The sequence below is a fragment of the Rhamphochromis longiceps genome, linkage group LG20, assembly GCF_057381845.1.
Source record: "Rhamphochromis longiceps isolate RC_006_pf linkage group LG20, R_longiceps_female_GT1.1, whole genome shotgun sequence".
NCBI lineage: Eukaryota > Metazoa > Chordata > Actinopteri > Cichliformes > Cichlidae > Rhamphochromis > Rhamphochromis longiceps.
Window position 1 is genome coordinate 25,564,189 of NC_140576.1, and position 24,948 is coordinate 25,589,136.

The following is a 24,948-nucleotide window of genomic DNA, read 5'->3' on the forward strand; positions in this document are numbered from 1 at the left end:
TGGTGATAGAATTGGGCCTACACTGTTTATTGATGATGTGACCGCTGATAGGAGCGGCATGAATTCTCAATTGTTCACGGCTTTACTCTGTTCAGATTCAGTCGAATGCTGCAAAGCTGATCACACTGACCCTGTGAGCAGTGCAAACAGATAATGATCCGAAGCATACTACAAAAGAAACCCAAAAGCTACCAAAGAAGTGTGATGTTTTTAAATGACCAAGTCAGTCACTTCATCTCAACCTAACAAAGGATGCATTTCAGTTATTGAAGACACAAAGTGAACACAGCAAGACTGTGAAACAAGCAGCAGTAAAGACCTGGCAGAGTATCTCGTATAGAGAAACACCATTTGGTGAGGTCTGTGTCTAACAGTAACTTTGTGTACATTTAGATTGATACATAGAAGTGTGGAAGTGTGTCATATTTGCATAAACTCAAAATTATTAGGGTTATGACAAAATAAAAGAAAATATAAAAAAAAGAAAAATGTGAGAATTCAAGGACGACATTAATTCAAGGCACACAAAAAGTATTCATACCCAAAATCTAGTAAAAGTGCGTTTGGTTTAACAGACGTAAATTGAAGCCAAAGGCAATAGCCCCACCTGCTGGCACTACGAATCACTACACCCTTATGAGACGCGAGTTCGTCGCCGCCATATTGCAGCGGTGTTTCTGAGCAAATTCAAACTGGATGACCAGAGACGGTAACATTTATCATGTAGGTACTTATCTTACAATATTTAACCGTCTGTGTTTTAATTTCGACAATTAGAAATAATATTTCTAGCCTGCACAGTGTTGCAGGTTTCATGAAGTGGCAAACATTATTTTCCGTTATGCTAATACATACTGTACAAAATCTGGAGTATTTGTTTATATTTACATGCGCAGCTGCTGATGTAATTCTGCTGACGTATGTGTGTGATTTTTACAACTGCTGATCTACGTTCAGTGCAAGCAACGAGGCGATTTTGCTTGAAATGTGGAACCGCGAGATTTCCTAAAGTTTTATGTGGTTTTTGGTGTTCGTTACAGTCATGTGTGTATGTATTCAGCTCTCTATTTCCACAAATTTAAACAAAATATTATACTAGTTTACTAAAACAAGTATAGTCTTATGTTAGACCAATAGAAAAAAAAAGCAATTAACAAAAAATAAAGATACGTACATATTTTGTAATGAACATATTTTTAATTTGACAAAGTATCATTCATAGTGCCTACAAAGTGTTCTGTTAAACGAACCAAACAGATGAAAATATTATGAGTGCTTTAATAACACATGGAATCCTGTCTTTGCATTCCCAGGCCATCTAGAGACAAGACTTTCCAGCACCAATATGGCTGCGTCTATGTGCTGTCGTTAAGAAATGTAAATAGCAAAATATCTGAAACTCCTCTGAATATATTACACTGTTGCCTTATTTTTTCGTAATTATTTTCCACGTTTTTTGTGGTGTGCTATTATTCGTTCTTTAAAAAAAAACGTCAGCAAACGTAACGTCCTCTGATTGGGCTGCAGGACTATCTTCCACTTGTTGAGTGACTGTTAGAGGGCATGCTTTTGCCACACACACACTGTAGCTACCTAACCTGTAATGTCAGTGGTTGGATTTTGGTAGAACACCATTTTAATTCAACAGGATAAACCAGATTTTTGTAAGATCAAAGTAACTGAAAGGTGGGATAACGGGAGTTTTTATCAGTAGCTACTTTCAGTTTTAGTCAACTTTAAAATTTGCCTAAAGCCTAGAGCCTTTTATGGCTCTTACAATATGAAAGACCCTGCCTTGACCCTGTTTTGTGGGAAACTCCGGCTGTTGCAGATATGTATCTGCATTCATCTGAACAATATATCGTTATATTGTCCCGATAACGATATAACCCTGAAGGTAAGCGCGTCATGGACTAAAGTAAAACAGTATGTTGGATGTGCCACGCAATGCTCAATTACATGTGTGGGAACTAGTGTGTTAGCGCAGTTAGCTCGTTAACGTGTTGGCCGTCTAGCCCCACGCACGGCGCGATCAGGGGTAGCTCGTTAACGGAGATTTGCCGTGTTGTGGCGTTAACGTCATTTCAACGATATTAACGCTGACAGCACTAGTGGGAACACAACGAATATGACTGCACATTTACGCCGACATCATCCTAGTGCAAAGACAAGTGGAAGTAGACAAATACAACTAACATGCATGCTACAAACTTTACCCGAGTCATTTAGACAGCCGTTAGCACATGATTCTCCTTATGGGGACCTGATATGTTTAATATTGTGGCGAGCTCAGACAAGGTGGAGACGGAGGTGTCGTTTGGTCTTGCTTCCCGTGAGCTAGCCAGGGAGCACAGCCGTTTATTGACATCTGCAGAAGAACACTGCCGCTAGCTAACTGCTCAGCGCGGCAACCGCACAGCAACAACACACAGTGCGCCCTCTGACCCCGGAAGGACACACCTCGCAGCGAGAGGGCGTCACCCATCACTATGGCAACATAAACAAAACATAACTGTACAAACAGAACCCCGAACAGCCCTGACCCTCTACATAGCCCCCACCTAAGGGGTCAGTCGTCCCCGACAACCCCATTACCCCACACAAAGTCCTGCAAATGTCCAGGTGCCTTCTTTTGGCGCATCGGCCGGTCACGACCGGCGGGGGAAAAGTCACTCGGGTCAGAACATGGTGTGCCACCATCATCCCACTTCTGACACCAATGTGGCGAGCTCAGACAAGGAGGAGACGGAGGTGTCGTTTGGTCTTGCTTCCCGTGAGCTAGCCAGGGAGCACAGCCGTTTATTGACATCTGCAGAACAACACTGGCTAGCTAACTGCTCAGCGCGGCAACCGCACAGCAACAACAACAACAACAACACACAGGGCGCCCTCTGACCCCGGAAGGACACACCGTCGCAGCGAGAGGGCGTCACCTGTCACTATGGCAACATAAACAAAACATAACTGTACAAACAGAACCCCGAACAGCCCTGACCCGCTACAATATGCTGCTGAGAATATAGCCCAGAAGAAGCGTATAGTATAGCTTTTATTTTGGAAAGAGCCATTTCTCTGTAATAAACTCTCTTTTCCAAAGATGAGTGATTCCTCAATCAGATACAGGGCTTGCAAAATCGCTAGCCCGACGTCCCGGGGCTAGCGATTTTTCCAGTCGGGCTACCAAAATCTATCTCTGCCCTGCCCGTCGGGCTATTGTAGGAATCAAAATATATGTCAATGCTTTTGCATTCTTTCAGAAATGTAGCTGGGTAATTATGTCATTGGCATCGATGAGCCACTGTCAATATGTGACATATTGAAATCGCGTTTGAATTTGCGCTTGTTTTTTGCTTTCACTTTGCAATCGCGCGAACTGTGTATAGAGAGCAACAGCACTGATTGGTGAGTGATGATAATTTGCGCACCAATTCCTCTGACATGGTCTTATCAATCGTTAGCTTACTATGCAAACATGACAAGTGAAATCTCCCGCAGCAAGCTTAAACATGTGAGAGGTTGATCGCGCAGAGAATCGCTGACAGTTATGTGTGTGTGTGTGTGTGTAAAATCAGCAGGATATATATTTTAGTTCTGCTGAGCCAAATAAGACAGGTCAGGGTGAAGAAGTGACAGCCAAAGAAAAGCTTACCACAAAACGTTATGACAAATCAGACTGAAAGGCAAAAAGAAAGTGCAGCTTTATGGTTTCATGGACAAAAGAATTTCTGTGGCTGCAATATGACGAGCTATATAACCAGGGGTGCACATAAGTGGTCCGCAGGTGCGCATTCGCTGTCAAAATAAAAAACGCGCACAAGATAAGAAGTTGCAACGAGTGTTTGCGTACATAAGATTTTCAGGAGGAGGACAGACATTTGTTTAGAACTCTTAAAGATGTCGAAGAAGCAAGCTCCTTTAAGCAATTACTGTGATGTTCCTCCACCTCCAAAGAAATGTCAGGAGTGCGAACCACAAAAGAAGCGCGTATTCTCGAAAAGGTAGTTGCAGGAGGTGAGCTGGCTTCAAACAAATGATGAACGCACAGAGATGTGGTGCAGAATGTGCCATGAAAATTTAATAAATGACAAATTAAAAAGGCATGAACATTTTTTTTTTGTATCGAAAAAATATCGAACTGTGACACCAAAGTATCGAACCGAACCGTGAAACACACACACACACACACACACACATACATACATACAAAAAAACACCCAGCACGCCCCTGCGGGCGGTTTATCCTTCAAGCTCGGGTCCTCTACCAGAGGCCTGGGAGCTTGAGGGTCCTGCGCAGTATCTTAGCTGTTCCCAGGACTGCGCTCTTCTGGACAGAGATCTCCGATGTTGTTCCCGGGATCTGCTGGAGCCACTCGCCTAGCTTGGGAGTCACCGCACCTAGTGCTCCGATTACCACGGGGACCACCGTTACCTTCACCCTCCACATCCTCTCGAGCTCTTCTCTGAGCCCTTGGTATTTCTCCAGCTTCTCGTGTTCCTTCTTCCTGATATTGCTGTCATTCGGAACCGCTACATCGATCACTACGGCCGTCTTCTTCTGTTTGTCTACCACCACTATGTCCGGTTGGTTAGCCACCACCATTTTGTCCGTCTGTATCTGGAAGTCCCACAGGATCTTAGCTCGGTCATTCTCCACCACCCTTGGGGGCATCTCCCATTTTGACCTCGGGACTTCCAGGTTATACTCCGCACAGATGTTCCTGTACACTATGCCGGCCACTTGGTTATGGCGTTCCATGTATGCCTTGCCTGCTAGCATCTTGCACCCTGCTGTTATGTGCTGGATTGTCTCTGGGGCATCTTTACACAGCCTGCACCTGGGGTCTTGCCTGGTGTGATAGACCCCAGCCTCTATGGATCTTGTGCTCAGAGCTTGTTCTTGTGCTGCCATGATTAGTGCCTCTGTGCTGTCTTTCAGTCCAGCTTTGTCCAGCCACTGGTAGGATTTCTGGATATCAGCCACCTCCTCTATCTGCCGGTGGTACATACCGTGCAGGGGCCTGTCCTTCCATGATGGTTCCTCGTCTCCCTCCTCTTTCTTGGGTTTCTGCTGCCTGAGGTATTCACTGAGCACTCGGTCAGTTGGGGCCATCTTCCCAATGTATTCTTGGATGTTCGTTGTCTCATCCTGGACTGTGGTGCTGACACTCACCAGTCCCCGGCCCCCTTCCTTCCGCTTAGCGTACAGCCTCAGGGTGCTGGACTTGGGGTGAAACCCTCCATGCATGGTAAGGAGCTTTCTTGTCTTTATGTCAGTGGCTTCTATCTCCTCCTTTGGCCAGCCTATTACCCCAGCAGGGTACCTGATCACGGGCAGGGCGTACGTGTTGATGGCCCGGATCTTGTTCTTACCATTCAGCTGACTCCTCAGGACTTGCCTGACCCTCTGCAGGTACTTGGTGGTTGCAGCTTTTCTAGCGGCCTCTTCATGGTTCCCATTCGCCTGCGGGATCCCCAAGTACTTGTAACTGTCCTCTATGTCTGCAATGTTGCCTTCTGGTAGTTCAATCCCCTCAGTTCTGACTACCTTCCCTCTCTTTGTTACCATCCGACTACACTTCTCCAGTCCGAATGACATTCCAATGTCATTGCTGTATAGCCTGGTAGTGTGGATCAGTGAATCGATGTCTCGTTCACTCTTGGCATACAGCTTGATGTCATCCATGTACAGGAGGTGGCTGACAACTGCTCCGTTCCGTAGTCGGTATCCGTAGCCAGTCTTGTTAATGATCTCACTGAGGGGGTTCAGGCCTATGCAGAACAGCAGTGGGGACAGAGCATCTCCTTGGTAGATCCCGCACTTGATGGTGACTTGTGCTATGGGCTTGGAGTTGGCCTCTAGTGTTGTACGCCACATCCCCATTGAGTTCCTGATGAAGGCTCTTAGGGTCCCATTGATCTTGTACAATTCTAGGCATTCCAGTATCCAGCTGTGGGGCATTGAGTCATAGGCCTTCTTGTAATCAATCCAGGCAGTGCACAGGTTGGTCAGTCTGGTCTTGCAGTCTCGGCTGATTGTTCTGTCTACCAGTAGCTGGTGTTTTGCGCCTCTGGTATTCTTGCCAATTCCTTTCTGTGTCCCGCTCATGTATTGACCCATGTGCCTGTTCATCTTAGCCGATATGATTCCTGACAGGAGCTTCCATGTAGTACTGAGGCAGGTTATTGGTCGGTAGTTGGAGGGGACCGGTCCCTTCTTGGGGTCCTTGGGGATCAGGACCGTCCGGCCTTCAGTTAGCCATTCCGGGTGTCTCTCGTTAACTAGCAGCTGGTTCATTTGTGCTGCCAGACGCTCGTGGAGTGCAGTTAGCTTCTTCAGCCAGTAGGCGTGAACCATGTCGGGCCCTGGTGCTGTCCAACTCTTCATACTGGAGACCCTTTCTTGGATATCTGCCACTGTGATGGTTACTGGACCCTGTTCAGGGAGGTCGCTGTGGTCTGCCCTCAGATCCTCTAGCCACTGAGCATTGCCGTTATGGGTTGCGTCCTTCTCCCATATGCTCTTCCAGTATTGCTCCGTCTCCAGCCTTGGTGGTGCTGTTCTCTTATTGTTCCCTTGCCACTGAGAGTACACCTTTGCTGGTTCTGTGGAGAACAGCTGGTTTATTCTCCTGCCTTCTATCTCTCTGGTGTACCTCCTCAAGCGGCTGGCCAAGGCTGTGAGTCTTTGCTTGGCAGTTTCCAAGGCCTCAGGTATGGACAGCTTGCTGTATTTCTTAGGCACCTTATTCGTCGCACCTTTCTGCAACTCCGTTAGTTGGCTAACCTCTCTCCGTGCTACTTTGATCTTGCCCTCTAGCCTCCTTCTCCATGGAGGGTACTGCCCCTTGTGGCTGTTCAACTTGTAGCCAAGCATCTCACTGATCACTGCTGCCGTATTGTAGATCAGCTTGTTAGTGTCGGTAATCGTGGTTGTAGGTATTGCCCGTAGTGCTGCATTAACATCATCTAGCAGACCTTCTGAGGGTACTTCACGTAATCTTGGTAACCGGCTACGGGGGATCCAGGTTTCAAGCTTGGCCATGATCCTATTTTTCAGGTCAGTTCCTCTCGCACTCAACGATCCTTCTCCTATCACACTTGGGGCTATGTACCCAATCTCGGGTGGGGGTGATGATATCTCCCCCCTGACCTGGCGTCCTGACTCCTCCTTGCCGTAGCATTTGTGTTGTACCTCGTCAATCTCTAGCTGTGAGAGCAGTCCCTTCTTTCGAATGTTGGAACACTGAGCTACTAGTTGTTTCGCCGTCATTGTGGATGTTGGGTATCGAAGAATCCATAGGTCCCTCATCCTATTCATGTAGCCCCTTCCGCCGGGGTTACTTGCGTAGTAGCATTCCAACAACGCCCTGTTTTCGTCCCTTGCCCACCGATGCCTTCTTGTTCCAGTAGCCCACTTTTCGTCAGGGTGCCCTGGTTCCTCAACACCTGACGCGGACCTTGTTGATCCGGGCGACGTCCGAGCCGGCATGCCTTCATATTTATCTGTCTCGCTCATGTCTGCGGTAGGCTTGCTTAGCATAGGGGGTCTAGCCTTAGGACCCTTACTGGATACAGACGCCCCAGGCAGGAATCGAACTTGCGACCCTCTGCTCCAAAGGCGTGTAGTCTAACCACTACGCTATCCAGCTGCTATTGGCACCTGGACAGGGACATATATATATACATATATATATATATATATATATATATATATATGGATGCAGTAATCCGCTGATAGCCCTTTCTTAAATTTTGGGCCCAATGTTTTCTTCTACTTGTGTGGGAGGTCATCACTGGTGAGTTATGCACTAAAGTGCCCAGTGATGACTGACATGGCCTCCAGTCCTCTGTCCAGAGCCTTGCCCTCTTCAGCTTTGTGTGTGTTCAGTGATCTGATTGTAATAAAAAATTTTGACTCCAGATCCGAAATGTAAATTGAAGTTGCCCACAGGACACTTTACTCCCCCAGCTGTTCAGGCTGTGGGCTCTAAATACCCTTTTCTGACTGCAGTGATGGTGCAGAAAAACAATAGGTGAAAGGTCATTGTTTTGAGTATGCACAGTTTAGTGACCGTTCATGTGCATACCCGAGGAATGTCATGCATTTGAAGACTGCTGAATGGGCCATACTTGAATAATAAAAACGAACATGAAGTTATCAGTTGTGGATCTTATCAGGGCACACAAGGCCAATGCAGTGGAGCCAGAAAAACCCTTATCTTCCAGTGTCACACCTGACACTACCTGGATGTAAGCTGATTCTTCTATTGCACAATTATTTTCAAAGGGAATAAAACTGATCTGAAGTTTAAAACCCTTCTTCCACAATTTGTTTTCGGCTGTTGCATTCCAGTATGACAAGTTTTTTAAAAAGAAGATATAAAGCAAAAAAAACCAGACCACACATATAGAGTTTTTAAGAAGATGAACTGATCTCCCTCCTCGTTTCCTATAGCAGAAAACTACTCATAGTTTTTTCACACAAAGAGAGATGTTCCTGTGTGGTGCAGCAACAACTACCTAGGCATGAGCCATCACCCCAAAATCATCAAGGCTATCATGTGAGTATTCACGCTGATCATCTGTAGCTCTTGTTAATTTTTTTTAGACCAAATATGATGGAGAAAAATAATTCAGGGTTCAGGACAGTAAACTAACTCTGCTTCTGTTCTGAAGATATGCTGTACAAAAGCATGGTGCTAGTGCAGGAGGAGCACCAAACATTTCAATAACAAGCAACTTCCATGTGGATCTTCATTATGTACTACCTGACCTCCCTTGGAAGGATGTAGCAGAGCTGTTCACTCTCTGCTTTGTAGCCAATGACTCTACATAGTTTACCCTGTCAAAGATGCTACCAGCTACTTCAATTTTGGCTTAAACTAATGTAATAAGTGACCTAAAGTTGAATGTCTTTGAATGGTTACACGTTTTCTTATTTTGATTGAAATGTATTGGAGAGATTTTTTTCTTTCTTTTGTTTATTCTGCAAGGTTGTGAAATTTACTCGAAAGCCGGAAACCATGCGTCAGTGATTCAGGGTTTAAGAAACAGCTGGGCTAAAAAGTTTATATCGTCACAATGACGCCAACCGCCTACAAGAGCTACTTGAGAAATCGGACTCCTCCACTTCAAAAATCGTTGCCATCCGTTCAATGGATGGTAAGTACGTGGTCCTCCTTTTAGTGTGAATGTCTTTAATTGGGCTTTTAAAATGTTCAGCTATTCTTTTTAATTAGAATGTACAGGATTTCTAGAAGTTTCTATTACTCTCTATGTAAGTGGATTCAGTGAAATCACACATCTAATACACGTCAGGGTCAGCAATGAATAAATAAATGCAAACTGTTGATTTGTATGAATAAAAATATTTTAATTTTCAATGCCGTGCTCTCTGCAGGAGCGGTGTGCCTACTTGAAGGGATGTGCAACGTTGCTCACAAGTTTGGTGCTATTACATTTGTGGATGAATTGCATGCTAGAGGATTATAAGGCCCCAGAGGAGGAGGGATTGAAGACAGATAAAGTCATGAAAAAAATGGATATCATCTCTGGTACACTTTGTAAGTGGACACTTCATCAGTGAGAGCAAACATTTTCTGACAACTGCTGCATAGGTTTTATAGAGGATTTAATATCCAGCTATGGCAATCAGCTGTTTAGGTGGCTATATTGCCAGCACCAGCCCCTGGTGGACACAGTGCCCTGTTGTGCTGCAGGTTTCTTCTCTACCAAGTCTCTGCCCCTCATGCTGTTGGCAGGGGAATACATTAAGATCCTGAAAAGTGAAGAAGGCCAGATGCTCAGAAGGAAACATCAGACGACTGTCAAGCTGCTTCGACAGATGCTGATGGATTCTGGCTTTCCTGTGGTTCACTGTCCAAACCACATTATTCTTGTCCAAGTAAGAAAATTCATGCACATTATGCTGTTGGAATCTTTAGCTGACAGGACAGTTGGTTCTGAAACAGGCATTTGATGCCTGGATAATGTTTTTTTACCGTATACTCACTAAACACTTAGGCCCACTTTGCTAGTAACAAGTTGGACTCGCTTTTGATTTTTTTTTTATACTTATATGATTATATTTCATATTTGCATTTACAAGTAGTTCAAAAGGTGTACCTAATAAACGGGCCATGAGAGATTCTGTAAATCTCTCTTATAGAATGAGTTCCATCTTACACTCAAAATTCAATTTGAGACTAAGACTGTGGGAAATGCAGAGAAGAACACTGTGGTTTGTGACACTATGATGTCTTGTGACAACATCAACGTTCAGGCGATTGACTACCCCGCCGTGGGTAAAGGAGAGGAGCTGCTGCGCATTGCCAGACCACACTCCCCAGATGATGGACTACTTTTTTAGTGTCAGTTTAACAATTCAGTTGCCAATCCTGTTTTTGTTGAGTTCTCCTCACCATATTGAAGTGTAAAATGCAGAAAAGTTGACTTTTATGCTCAATAATATGCCTGGCCATTAAGTAACAAAGATGATGAAAGGCATTACTTTATAGCTTCATCAGATAGTGAACCAGCTAATGGTTTAAAAAACTCGCTTATGATAGGATTATTTGGTCAGTATTTAAGCCGTTAAGGTTATCCAACATCTGTAATTCTCAGTCGTCAGTGCATCTGTTGTGTTGCTTTGTCTTCACAGATCGGCTGATGAAACATGAAAGGAAGTGGGTTTGGACCTGAGGTCGCCCGCCTTAGCAGAGTGCAACTTCTGCCAGCAACTTGTTCACTTTGAAAGATGAGTGTGAGAGAGAAGTCTTACTGCAAAGGCCTCAGTCCCATGATATCAGCAGTTGCCTGACATCACCAAAAGCACTGAATTCTCATGATATTAAAGCTGTATTGGGTTTTTATTTTATTTTAAATAAACATGCGGTCTGTGTGTGGTTAAAGCATGAATGAACTCTTTTACATTTTTTAAAAACTACAGCTTTTACATGAATTAGCTGTTACATGTATGTGCAAAATGTCCTTTTTTTTGTTTCAGAGGTACTGAACTTAAACTTTAAAAATACTGAACATAGTTTCCATCAGAGGTTTTTATGTTCACATATATTTAAATAAATGATCCGTGTTCCTAGTCTACTGGATTTCTTTGATTTTCTAATATTTTTAATTGTATTTCTTTTTTAATAATATATTTGAGTATTCTGGGAAAAGGATGACAGCAGTGGACAAATATGTGGACAGATGTTCTTGCGTTCTTCTCAGATTAATCTTTTCAGCTGCTGTTTGTTGGAAGAGTTTTGTTACTCTACCTTTCACTTCAGTCTTGAACTGTGAATCCAATTATGACCAGGCCATAGTTTTCAAATCTTCTGTCATTCTTGGAGTGTAGAAACCTTTACCCCTACTTCCATCTACTGTTTTCACTCATACATACATTGTGCACATCAGATTCAGCTGTATGCAGGCAGTGTAGTCCATGGCCATGTCAATCTCATGTCATCCTAACAAATTTGTTTTCATTTTATCTGGCCAATGATTTGCTGCCGATATTTCTCAAGCTTCAAATCTTTTTCTTTGGTTACGTTTAATCTTATAATTTTGTGCCATTTAAAAATCATTGTTTTTCTTGGACATTGTATTCAAAGGACTACTTCATACTGTGTTCTTCAGACATTCAGCCTCTTGTGCTAAACAAAAGGCATACGTCTGCTTTCAGTGCAAGGTATGCACAATTTCCAACACAAATTGTGCATGGTGTGACTTTTTTTAATCCAAGGTGGCCACTATGCTTTCTAACACATCTTCTTTTACTGTGGCTGACCTTCTGTTTCAGCTTAAATTCAGTAGCCTACTAATGGTCTTCTGTATTGTTCCATATTTCCAAAGGCTCACATTTTCATTTTTCATTTATTCCAGTAAGTAAGGTTGCTGTGTGCTGGTGCTGGGTTTGTTACATATATCAACCCCATGGTATGAAATATCCTGAACTCTGATACACAGTTATCCAGCAGCCCAAAATGATCTCCGATCAGATCCTGTTTTATGTCTTCGTGGGCTCATCCAGTTTTATTTTCATACATTTATATGACAGTTAGGGTATCTGTGGTGCATATGTGCTGTACTGATATATGAGGAATTTTATTACATGCTTTACTCCTGACAGAGATATATCTGTTGCAACTAAGGCATGCTAAAGGGTGATTGCAATTCCGTTTTACAGATTAGGAAATAAAATAAATAGCATAAGCAAAAAAATGTTTACTGTTAAAATATTCTTCTGTTTTCATTTTTAATGCGAAACATATGAAACAACAGATACAGATGTTCAATTTAGTAGTCTTCTGCATGCAAAATGATCTTAAGGGCAGATTTGTGGTCATCTGGTTTTTCATTCATGAAATGCCCTTTGTGACATTCATGGCTTCACCACATGGAGGCACACTGGGCCTTCTCTTTGCAGCTGTGAGGCAGTGACATCAGACACCACCTCCCTTTGCAGATGACTCATAACTGGTGCAGCAGCTTTTGTAATGAACCACTAGAGGGTATCAGCAGAAAACAGGATATTGTGTTTCCCATCTAGATAACACGTGAGATCACATTGGTTGTATTAAAATCCGACAAACACACTTCCACACAGCTCACAGCATGGCACAACTGTAAAATCAGAGATTTTAGATACTAATTTCAATTAAATGAACTACTGACTTAATCTGCTATAACTGTAACAGCAGTATTATCAGTATTTTTTTCTTACATGATAGTGGTGCTCTATGCTGTAGGCCGTGATCACCATGATTAGATTAACATACTCCAACGCAAAGACAGAAATCAATGAAGAGGAAGCACTTGCTTTATTGCTCATTTCTTAATTCATCTAACTGCATCCGGACATTAAAGGAGGGTGCTTGTGCATCCACCGTGTTTGCGTGGAAGCCCTTGAAGCAGCACTTGACATGAAAGACGTGGGATTCTGCAGCAGAGACGTTTCCCCTCTTTGCTCTGGGAGAATTACCATGAGCTCACGTTTAGAGCCCGTTATGTAACCGTGTCGTTGGAAGTGGAGTAGACCACCAATATGATGCAAGTCTTGCTAGCTCAGAGCACACCCATATTTGGTTTTATTTAAATAAATGTCCTTGTTATGCATTGAGTTGACTTAGTAGAGTTTGATTTATTACATTACGCATAGATATTATCACACGAGACGTATGATACAGAGGCTATAATTTGGCATTTAGGGTCTTGTGCATTGTTTGACCTCATTATCACACATTACTTCCCTTCCCATCACTGTCCTTTGTAGATACGGGCTGTTCAGTTCCTTATTGGAAAGTTTTAGGGGAGGTCCAACTTTTCTACACTTCCTGTAAGATAGCTGAACTGGAGCAGAAATCATGCTGGCATGAAGGCCCACAGGCAGTGTGTGTGTGTGTGTGTGTGTGTGTGTGTGTGTGTGTGTGTGTGTGTGTGTGTGTGTGTGTGTGTGTGTGTGTGTGTGTGTGTGTGTGTGCGCGCGTTGGTTTTCAGACCCCTTGAAATGATGAGGAAGTTTGCTGCTGGCTGCAGGTGCTGAAACGGCAGTAAGGTGTAGAATGGCAGTGATACGATACGTGCTGCGGAGTGTCTGATCAGTTTGTGGCTGCGAGCGTTTGTGTGTGAATGTGAGTGTATTTAGCTCCATTTCTCATACTGTGTTAATCCCGATGCCCTGCACATCTGTGTGTCCCCCCACTCACGTGTGCAGACGGATGAGCTGCATGGCTGGGTTCCCACTGCACGCATCACCCTCTCCCTCTCTCCTTTCCCTTCTCTTATTTCTCCCAATCCGCCTGCATTATTATACACCAGTGATGTACTATGGCAATGTCTTGGAGGACCGTGCTGTTGTGCTTTTTAGTAAAGCACGACAGCACACTTAGCAGTCCCCATGATATTTAAATTTAAGGAAATTAGTTTAAAGGGAAGAGGTGTGAATTTTTTTCTATTTCCACCTTCAGGGGTGTGTCCAATCTGATTATGAATATTATCATCATGAAAGATAACACAAATATTATGTAACTACATGAATCACCAGCTAAAAGTGTCTGAATTAATCTCATTTTTGTTTTTTTCCTCCTGAAGGGTGTGATTTTAATCTTAAATACTGCACCACACACTACAGTCTATGTAATGAACTGGACTGTACTGCATAGTGACAGCTACAGTGCAGTATATCATTGGATTTCGGTTTCAAAGGGGTATCATGAAGGTCCCACAGAAAATTCCACACTGGTCAGGGGAACGTGGCTGTGACCAAGAGATAATGCTACAATAATAATGCATTATATGGACCACTGCAGTTCCACCTCAGTTCTAAGCATCTCAAAGGATAAGTTAGACCTCAAGGTACAAATGCGCAAATATATCTGTTATACTAACCTACATGTTCTCAAAGGGTGGGGGGAAATATACTTTAGAAAATAATAAAAATCGCCCAGTGTTACTAAAATGTAATAATACCGAGTGCCAACAGCTCCCTTCTAAATAAAAACTCGCTATAATGTTACAAAATCGCAAAGAAATGTTTCGCTCATGATACGGCGATTGACAAAAAGTGGTTTCATTGAGACTTGGTCGTAACAAACTTTGCTATATTTCCGCTATGACTTTAAATCGTAAGGATAAAACTCCTCCCTCTTGAGTTGCTCTACTGTCAACTAAAAAAAAAAAACAACCTCCCATGCATGCATCGGAATGGTAAGAAGAAAATGCGCATGGATGCCCCGGATACGATGTGGAGCAGTTGAAGTTGATGAAGAAACTATTGGCCACAAAGCGTCCACATTTAAACGTGTGTCTCGTAAATTAAAGTGCAAATAGGTCTCCAATGAGTCTTTGCTTTGTTGGGGGCAGACCAGACTCACTGACTGATGGAAATAGAGAAGAGGAAAAAGGGGAAATCTCTTCGCTCAAGCAGAAGCACCACGAACTGGCGGGGCAACATTTAACGTCTTTTTTTCCGGGTGATATGTAGGGCTTTTTTTCTATTCTTTTATTTTGTTTTTTGTTTGTTTGTTTTTTTTCGTCGATCGGTGGACTATGTAGTTAGTGTTTGCACTTGCGAGTAGTATGCTATTGACTCCGATATGTCTAATGTGACGCCGAGTAAAAGCGTGGAATGGCTGCAACTCGAGTTAGAGTCCGGGGGCACTTCTCTCCTCCTGCTGGACTGCCGTTCACATGAGCTTTATGAATCATCCCATATAGAGACCGCCATAAACCTGGCCATTCCGGGGCTGATGCTCCGGAGGTTCAGAAAGGGAAACATACCTATCCGGGCTATCATTCCCAACCACGAGGATAAGGAGAAGTTCATGAGACGGTGCAAGACGGACACGGTCCTTCTGTACGATGAGTGCTCCGTGGGCTGGCAGGACAGCGGGACTCCGACGTCGGTTCTGGGTCTGCTTCTTCAGAAACTGTGGGAAGACGGCTGTACAGCGTATTATCTGGAAGGTAAATAGTTTTGCCGTTAAAATAAACAAACAACAAACAGAGAACTGTGTATGCAAATGTTCTGTACTTGTAATTGAGTTCATAAGGATAAAAAATGCCTCACGGCGCATAAGTTTCCTTTAAGGTAAATTTGTAAAGTAAGATTTGGCCCAACAGTAGCAAAACTTTATTATAAGAGGTAAAGGCAAAGAAATGATTTTTTTTCCCTCGGTGGAGCAGAAGTTGGGACACTGTGAGGTTTTTTTTTAACTGTGAGGTTTCCTTTTTTAGCTTCTGGGGTTTAAAACGAAACTGTAAATGTTTATTGCGCTATACAAACGTAAATGTTAGTCCTGTGCAGATGTTCATCCTGTGCTGTGTGTTTGCGGTTTGAAGCTTGTTCAGAAGTTTGTGTGTCACTACTGAGATTCTCAATTAAAATTCCAAAATGGCTGCGCCATGTTTTGCTCTAGCAGGAACAGGCATGCATTTCATGAATGGCCTCTTTGGGGGGTCTTTACAGTACTGCCAGTCTCAACACCCTGCAGCGATTTTCCATTGATATGTGGTTTAAATAAACTTTTATATAAGGTTGCACTTTAAGAAAAAAAAAATGATTTAAATGTGTATATGTGACTTGTTTGTGTCTTTGGCTCTTGTCCAGGTGGGTTTGTAAAGTTCCACACGGAGTACCCAGAGCACTGTGAGACCCTCTTGGACAGCTCCTGTCCCAGCTCCTCACCACCAGTGTCTGTTCTGGGCTTCGGAAATCTCAGAATCAGCTCCGATTGTTCCGACGGGGAGTCTGATCGCGAGCCTACCAGTGCCACAGAGTCCGAGGAGAGCCCCATTCCGAGTAATCAGCCTGCCTTCCCTGTCCAAATCCTACCCTACCTTTATCTGGGCTGTGCCAAAGACTCCACTAACCTAGATGTGCTGGGCCAGTACAACATCAAGTACATCTTGAATGTCACACCCAATCTCCCCAACATGTTTGAGCATGATGGACACTTCAGGTACAAACAGATCCCCATTTCGGACCACTGGAGTCAGAACCTGTCCCAGTTCTTTCCAGAGGCAATATCATTTATAGGTGAGTAACTCAGATATTGGTTTTGTTGGAAAAAAAAACTCGGAGACTCACTTTTCAGAAAGTTTAGTTTGTTTTGCTACAAGGCGTGTCATGTGAGAGTAGGTTGTAAGTTCAAGTAGGCTTGGCAGCTTTTGTTCGTGGGATTAAACACAAACAAATGAGGGATTTACTTTTATTTCTTTTGTTTCTTTTATTATTAATAATAAAATAACAAATGAGCATGCTTGAGCTATCCATTAGTTAGCTCAGTTGGTTCTCAAATGTGCTTGTTGGACAGGTGGGAGTTTAGTGGGTGATTAAAGATGATGCTCTCAGGTGTTAGACAGTATTATCACATTTATACAGGATAGCAACCTTGGAAGAGAACGTCCTCCTTTTTTTGTTTTGTTTCTAGCAGCATCACAACGCTGTTTTAATTTTGCTTTTGCGTCTCTTCCCGTCACTGCACCTGAAACCACAGCTTTTCGCTTGTTTGTTTGGTGGCTGCGGTTCTGCATCATGAACCAGAATGAGGAAGGAAAAGTTGTTTCCACCCTGTCCTGTGTTTGATGAAAGGGTTCAACCCAGTATCATGCCAATGTGTAAAACAGACATCGTGTCAATTTCACGCTTTGCCTTTCCAAAACATGAAATTGAGACAATGGCAGAAGTTGCATTACTACATGTAGACATTGCATTACCAGTTGGGGGGGATAATATATTTAGTTAGTGAGCAAAAAACGTATCAAGTACATTCCCTTAATCTTTAGAGTCGTTTAAGCTAATATCTATATGGATGTTAATGTGTTATTAATGTCTGTCTAAACATTTTCTGGTGATTATTTTCATGTTGGCTTGATATAAAATATCTGCCTCTGCTGTTACTGCAGATTGCGACAACTACATTTCAGTTTTTGGAGAGGCAAAGCATGAATTGGATACAGTGGACCGGCGTGTCTATTACACGCTTTGTCTGGATTTCAGGTTGCTGGGTTGCCAAGCTTTGTTGTGTTGTTTAGATTGAGGTTACTTGCTAATTTTGGCAAGTAACCGGGTCTTAGGTATGCTGTGTTTGTTTTGTTAAAAGCAGACACGGCATTGATAACTAAAATAACCAAAGAGTTATGCTGACCTTAGTCTACCTTTTCTCTCACAGACGAGGCTAGGTCAAAGCAATGTGGCATCCTGGTCCACTGCCTGGCCGGCATCAGCCGCTCAGTCACCGTCACTGTGGCCTACCTGATGCAGAGACTCCACCTCTCTCTGAATGATGCTTACGACTTTGTCAAGAGGAAGAAGTCTAACATTTCGCCAAACTTCAACTTCATGGGTCAGCTCTTGGACTTTGAGAGAACTCTGGGGCTGCACAGTCCCTGTGACAACTGTTCTACCAACCAGGAGCAGCTCTTTTTCACCACACCAACCAATCACAATGTCTTTCAGCTAGATACGCTGGAGTCGACATGAGATGTGATAGAACAGCCTTTTTTTTGTGGTTTCCTGAGGTCACTCTGAGGTTTCTGAGCCTTTCAGATGGCTGATATTTATAGTACGTCAGTTACAGTTTTTCTGCACCAAAAGGAACTACTCCTATATGCAGAAAACATACTCTGTTAGATCCAGTCTCAATGCCTTAATATCTAACACAATGATGACTTTTGGTATGTGACATACATGGTATTAATGAATGGTCATGTACAGCCATAATAACAGGACATTTCTCTAGCATTGCTCTTTGACTGTTATTTGCTATTCACCAGCTGTACAATGGATGTTCCTGTATTTGTATCAGTCATCAATATTGCCTTGATGGTCTAAAAAAAAAAGTCTTTGGCCAATTAGAATGTTTTCTTTGAACCGATATGAGATATTTTGGGGGGTTACCTAAGCTGATGGGGGGGGAAATGGCTACTGCGGCAATCCCACCTTGAATTACTGTCCAGTTTTTCTTATATAAGTATTTAAATACATTATAAATATTTTCTTCTTCCACTTTCACAAATTTCTGCTAAACATTATTAGACTTTACACGTAAGTTCTGGCAGCCTGTTCTGTGTATATATATATTTTAACTGTGATATTTTTTATCGCAAAATATCAAAGTTTGAATATGTTATCCTTCAAAAACGCTCCCTGTACGTCTTGTTGCTCAAAGCTGCATTATTTGCATGGGACTTTGTTCTATCAAGGTTTTTTCTTGTAACCTTTACATCATATAACCTGTTGTTGGTGAGGCCTTGACCATACCTTAACATGAAATTATAGGTATAACGTGTAGGAGTATCCTTTTAGTCAGTTGAAAGGAACAAGTATGTAAGTATTCAGTTTATGAACAAGTACACGTCCACCTTGTTTTTTAATCCAACCTTCTTCAGTCTGCAGCTACTTCTGACGAAAACGTAATGTTTCGAGAAAGATGACGTGTAATTAGCTGTGCTTTGTCGCCCGTCTCATCTCAGAACAAATGAATGAGTTTGATGAATGAAAGGGCATAAAAGGAAATGAGATTGACCAGTGTATTCTTACCTCACAGTGAGACATTTTCAGGGATTTTTATACAAGGCATCTGTATCTCATCATGGCCTCTTAAAGTGCTCCCAAGGGCTGTTTTGTTTGGTATGTTTATAAAGATGTACATAAAATGTGGTTGCCATGGGAACATTTTTTTTTTAAATCAACAAGAATATGAAAGTGACCCTTGTTGGACCCTTATGTATAGTATGTGTAAAGCTAAATGTCCAAGACATTCTGTAAAAGTTTATAGTTCAAATATATTGTATATTTTTACTTGAATACGATTTGTTTGTCTTTGCTTAGACTTTTGCTTTCTTTTTACTGAGAGTCAATAACATTCAAAACAAAGGTGGTTACGTGGTTGAGTCAGTAACAAACAGGGCTCTAAGAGATCCAGAGAGAGTTGCAAGCAGTTGTTCAGTGTTTTCTGGGATCAAGGTTGCCACTGTGGTCAGATGTCTGTTTTCTGTCCACTCTGAAGCCCGACTTCCTGTCTCCCACAGGCTTTCTTGACACAAGACAAGTGACAGGGCCAGATCTGTCAATACCACAGTGCAGGCACACCCACCAGTCACTCATATATTGCTTAAAGGAAGAGGAAGATGACACAGCATGTACTCCACCACAGATACAAGACTTCGGACAGCTCCCCTCTGCAACTTCACTCCTCTAGAGTGATAAAATTTAATAACAGTGCTGCACAATAGCTGTTATTCCTAGTGAAATTACCTTTTTTTGTTTGTTGTTTATTAAGATTTGCACATTTCCTGAAGGGGGTGAGGAAAGGGCAATATCCTATAAAGCCATTAATGAAATTTGTTTATTTACAAAGAAGAACTGAGAACTCTTTAACACTCTTGCTACCATTTAGAGGGAAATTAACACGTCATTTTGCTTTTCTCACGCTACCAATTAAAAAGAAGTCATTCACACACAAAGTTTACAAGAAAGTGTTTACTTTCTGGTAAAAAAAAAAGAAAAGAAAGTACATTAAGTATATTTCATAATACCATGCAAACAATATACTCTATCTCATATCCCTTAAAACAATAATTAGACGTCTTGAGTTTTGTCTGGAAGTTTCTGAATTGGTAAGCAGTTCTTTGTTTTCTCCGTTTGATGTGTCATTACAGCTCCCTGAATGCTCAGTAGGTCTCGTATTGTTTCTACCTTGTCAGGGAGATTTATTCAAATGTTCTTTTCCAGATGACAGAAAGATGGTGTAATAAATTCCCAAAGAAATTGTTTCACGAACCAAAGCCAAGCTTTCTAAGTCAGACAAAAAAAGTAGAGATGGGGGGAAATGCTTTGTATTGCCCCCCTATCCATACAGCCGTTCATTGTCCAATAACTGTCACCGTATGGCATTTAATGAATTAAATACTACATTAAAACTCTTTTAGTTCCAGCTTTGAGACAAAGACAAATGAGAATATTTTGGCGGGTTAGATATAAAACCTTACAGCTCTCTGAGCAGCAATATAGCACATGAAAAGACGTGCCTAGCAACACCTCGCAGTTGTGACGATAAAAGTTGTTGAATGATGGGTTTTCCAGGATGACTGAACCTGGCAAGCCACATACCTGCAGGCTAAAGCTATGATTAGGTCTGAAAAGACACCCACTCTAAGGCAAAGGTAATGGGTTGCTGCAGCGCATTGGAAAACTAGTGTTCGGTGCCTGGGGATAATGGAGTGAGAACAATCATAGTGAACTTATCTGTAAACGGCACCGTAGACCCACAACGTATCGTCAGTGCTCTACACAAGTGAAGAAGAGTGATGTAAATGGTTACACACCTTTAAATACCTGATTTTATTGCCATCGCACACTAGTGTCTATCAAACACTTATCTTCAGGTAGAATGTACAAACTGGTGTTCAGAAGTGAGATTCCCATGCATCTACCATTCAGCACTCCTGACACCTGTTATTTGTGGAATGCCTCACCTGAGATTTAAAAATAGCTTTTTGCATTCTGCAGTTATGAATCACTTTGTGTTTTGCTGCCAGCTTCAAAGCTGGGTGTGAGGTCTGAGCAGACGGTGTATTCCCCATCACTTGCTCACTCAAGAAACATGTGAAATTACAGAGTTCATTCTGAAGTCTGGCAGAACTTTTTAAGCAAACCTTTGATAAAGAAAGATGATTGACTTCCATTTACAGGAAATGGATGCCCGTGCATGTCATTTTCTTTCTTTTTTTTTCCCACCAAGTAGTTTTTTGTTTTTAATTTTTTGTGAGATATAAGGGGACTTTTTCTGTCCTGTTATGATCATTTATGAAGGGAAGCAGAGGCTAATGTAGTGCTTACTCAGCAGCCACTGCTGGTGAAGCAGATGTGCATGAGACTGACTTGATTTTAGCTCTGGGTGGGGGTTGGAAGGGGCCTATGCCTGTTTGCAAGCTTATGCTTATGTTGTATTTGTGTGTGTGTGTGTGTGTGTGTGTGTGTGTGTGTGTGTGTGTGTGTGTGTGTGTGTGTGTGTGTGTGTGTGTGTGTGTGTGTGTGTGTGTGTGCCTGTGCTGCTGGGGCTAAGCAAAAGCCAGCCAGAGCTGGTTCACACCTGCTGTGGTTATAAGAACATACTTAACATACTGCATGACTGACAATAATTTCACAGCTGCTTCTGCTTCTGATGCACACTAACAGCATTAGCTCATTTATTCAGTTCACCCTCACTGAACACAGAGCCACGGTATTCACAGAGGACTATTTACGCTATTTCCATAAAATAAGAGTTCATTCGTACATTGCGAAAGGGGTGACCACGATCCTATGAGTGTTTGGCCCTCCTGCTATAAAAGCCATTCTTATCTAAATAACTGCCATCGTTAGTGCAGGGATTTTTACTCCTGCTGGTCTCATTCTGTTTGTGTACAGCAGATGTTCAGAGGAAATGAGAATAATCCTAATCTCAGTATTTGGGCGAATGCTGTCCCTGAGTAGGCGATGACATCATAGATGCAGTTCTGCTCTGTCCCTTGAGCCTTGCTGTCTTTGTTATATCTAAAAGGTTGTGTCATATTTTATGATACGAATACCTGCTATTCTTTTGTTTGTTTGTTTTTTACCAGCACTCATGATGATCATAGAAATGTTTAATTCTTCTTAGTCAGTTCATAAGTGCACTGAAACATGGAAATTTCCTATTGCCATGTATAACTACAGAGGAATGGTATGTGTTATCATGCCAATTTCCCGTTTGGGAGATTGCCATTTGATTCCCAGATACTTGGAGTCACAGCAAAGCCATTTTTAATCCTTCCTATTTTCCCACATTTGTTTTCAAGGGAAAAAAGATTTTTAAAGTTAGATTTAAGATGCCAAAAAGCTCAACTTTGTGATTTGTTACCATATTGCAAAAATTAACAACATAACGACAAAATCAAAACAAATATTATGGTTCGGTAAACTTAATTTGAACTCAAAACCTTTCTAAGTCACATCAGTCTGTTCTGGGAGACATGTATGTTATCTGAGGAGGAAGAGAAGTGTAAGTTTTGGCCAAGAGAATACTGGGTCATGTGTAAAGCAGAGCCCCACGGAATCCGAGTGGCAGGCCGAAGCGGCCATCTGTTAACACCAGAAGTCTCTCATTTCATAGCCAAATTCACCATCCAGTAATATACAGTAGCCTGCGCTCACCAAGCACAAGAACAGAGTGATAGTTATTTGCAGTTTTAATCTGCAGCTAAGTCAGTGAAAGAAAACATTCCTTGTGCAGACCTAACACAAAGTAAAGGTCATCTGTCTATTTTGCGCCCCCGTTCAGGAGCTACACGGGAGGCCGTGCTGGAAATGTCTTGCTGTCTGGTATGCCATTCATACAAGGCCATATGTTGCTCATAGTACGGGACTGCTGAGTGAGATGAAAAGCATGTCTGTGCTACGGGATGTACTTCTACGTCATCGGTGCCTGAAATATTGATGTCGTAGTGCCAATAGCAGGAATCTCCACGTGTCACTCAAAACAAACCCACAAACAAACCAACAAAAGTAAGCCCCTTTAAACATCTCCAACTGAACTATTTACACTGTAGCAAAACTTAAAAAACGCATATTACTCAAGCACCAGCCTTGAAGCAGTTTTGATTAATATTTTAAAATGAACAATGACTCAAATTATATAATATGTCAATGAGAACGCTCTGCACAGGTTTTGACCCATTCAGCTCTCTAATTTCCCTGCCCACAATTTTCCTCTTTGATTTAGTCTCACACGTCTTCTTGAGTTGCCTTTAGCTGTAAGAGAAAACTGTTTTCACAAAAAAAAAACCACACTAACAGCTAACAGCACCAAGCCAAGAGGAGCTTAAAGCTGCCATCCATGTACTAAATATTGCAGCTTCTTACTTTACTACATAGTTAGTACAGTAAATGGCAGCTTTATTGGGTAAGCAAGGCAAAAGCATCTCAATGCATTTTGGCATGTAGACATGGCTGAGGTTTAAAACGAACATCGGAATGAGGAAAAAGGTGATTTAAATGACTTTGAATGTGTCATGGTTTCTGGTGCCAGGCGGGCTGGTCCGAGTATTTCAGAAACTTCTGATCCACTGGAATTTTCCCACACAACCATCTCTAGAGTTTAAGAAGGATGGTCTGAAAAGGGAAAATATCCAGTAAGCTAACGCTGTCTGGTTGAAAATGCTTTGCTGATGAAGTCAGAGGAGAATGACCACACTGCTTGTGGCCATGCAGAAGAGCATCTCTGAAAACAAACACCACATGAAGCTCGAAGCCGCAGACAAACACACTGGATGGCTCTTCTATCAGCTAAGAACAGGGAAATGAGTAAATAGTTCATACAGGTTCAGGAAAATTTTGAAAACAGAAAAACCTTTGAATTGAATTTGAAAAACCTTCCCTGGTCCCACGAGTCTCAATTTCTCCTGCCACATTTGAATGGTAGGGTCAGAATCTGGCACAAAAACAACATGAAAACATGGATCCACCCAGCTTTGTATCAACAGATCAGGATGGTGGTGGTGATGTAATGGTGTGGGGGATATTTTCTTGGCACACTTTGGGTCCGTTAGTACCAAATGAGCACTATTTAACCACCACAGCCTACCTGAGTATTGTTGCTGACCATGCCTGTCCCTTTATGATCACAGTGTACACACCTCGTGATTACTGCTTCATGTCACAAAGCTCAAATCATCTGTCTGGTTTCCAGCACTGTGTTGAAGGCAGTTCTGAAGGCAAGGGGTCCAACACAGTACCTGCAAGGTGTAACTAATGAAGTGACTGGCGAGTGTATATTAAACATGATGCCATAGTGCCAAATGCAGGCTCACCTTTGTGATCAGCTTTTAAAACTTACTTCATGCACTTTTTTTGTCAAATACACTGTCAATAGCATAAGTAATTAAATTAAGTTTTAAAATGCTAATAAATAAGCAATAATTCAAGTTATCTAGGCTAACATTTTATTGCAGGACTTGGAGAATTTCAGTATTGTTGTTCAGCTCTATAACTTAAGTGTGCAGTGTGTATTCTTCATTTTACATGCATAACTAGAAGTAAAAATAGATAAACCCTCCAGTGGTGCATTAAAACAAAACAATAGCTGTTATTCATTTGATTCCATGAATAGTTATTGTGGAATCTGAGAATTCTGTGTCTTGTAGTCTTGCTGTTCTATGGGCCATTATGGCAAGGCAGTCCAGAAACAGTACTTTAGTGTTCTCAGCACCAGAAGTGGGATGGAGCGTCATGATACAATATTCCGTCTGTTCCAGTTTGATTTGCAGTCCTTCCATTCTCCACTCTCTCTTTGTCTAAAGTGTTCCACTTCCTCATTGTGTATTTATGGCAACGAAAACAACCTAGCATTCGCTCTCATACTGACATTCATTTAAAACTGTCTTTATGTATTTATCGTATTTATGTAATCATTTACAACGAACACG

At 42.2% G+C, this 24,948-nt stretch overlaps 2 protein-coding genes across 2 annotated transcripts; both read left to right on the plus strand.

The window, feature by feature from the left end:
• The first annotated feature begins 1,606 nt into the window (after window positions 1–1,606).
• On the plus strand, window positions 1,607–11,090 carry LOC146645421 (5-aminolevulinate synthase, non-specific, mitochondrial-like). The gene is made up of 6 exons (XM_085394380.1): window positions 1,607–1,897; window positions 8,456–8,561; window positions 8,994–9,162; window positions 9,401–9,563; window positions 9,720–9,904; window positions 10,661–11,090. The coding sequence occupies exons 3-6, from the start codon at window positions 9,082–9,084 to the stop codon at window positions 10,667–10,669; spliced, it is 438 nt and encodes a 145-aa protein (XP_085250506.1). The 5' UTR covers window positions 1,607–1,897; window positions 8,456–8,561; window positions 8,994–9,081; the 3' UTR covers window positions 10,670–11,090.
• Window positions 11,091–14,679: 3,589 nt separating this feature from the next.
• LOC146645422 (dual specificity protein phosphatase 7-like) lies at window positions 14,680–18,505 on the plus strand. The gene is made up of 3 exons (XM_085394497.1): window positions 14,680–15,465; window positions 16,109–16,537; window positions 17,673–18,505. Exons 1-3 carry the CDS (start codon window positions 15,096–15,098, stop codon window positions 17,981–17,983), a joined length of 1,110 nt encoding a protein of 369 aa, XP_085250623.1. The 5' UTR covers window positions 14,680–15,095; the 3' UTR covers window positions 17,984–18,505.
• The last annotated feature ends 6,443 nt before the right edge of the window (window positions 18,506–24,948 follow it).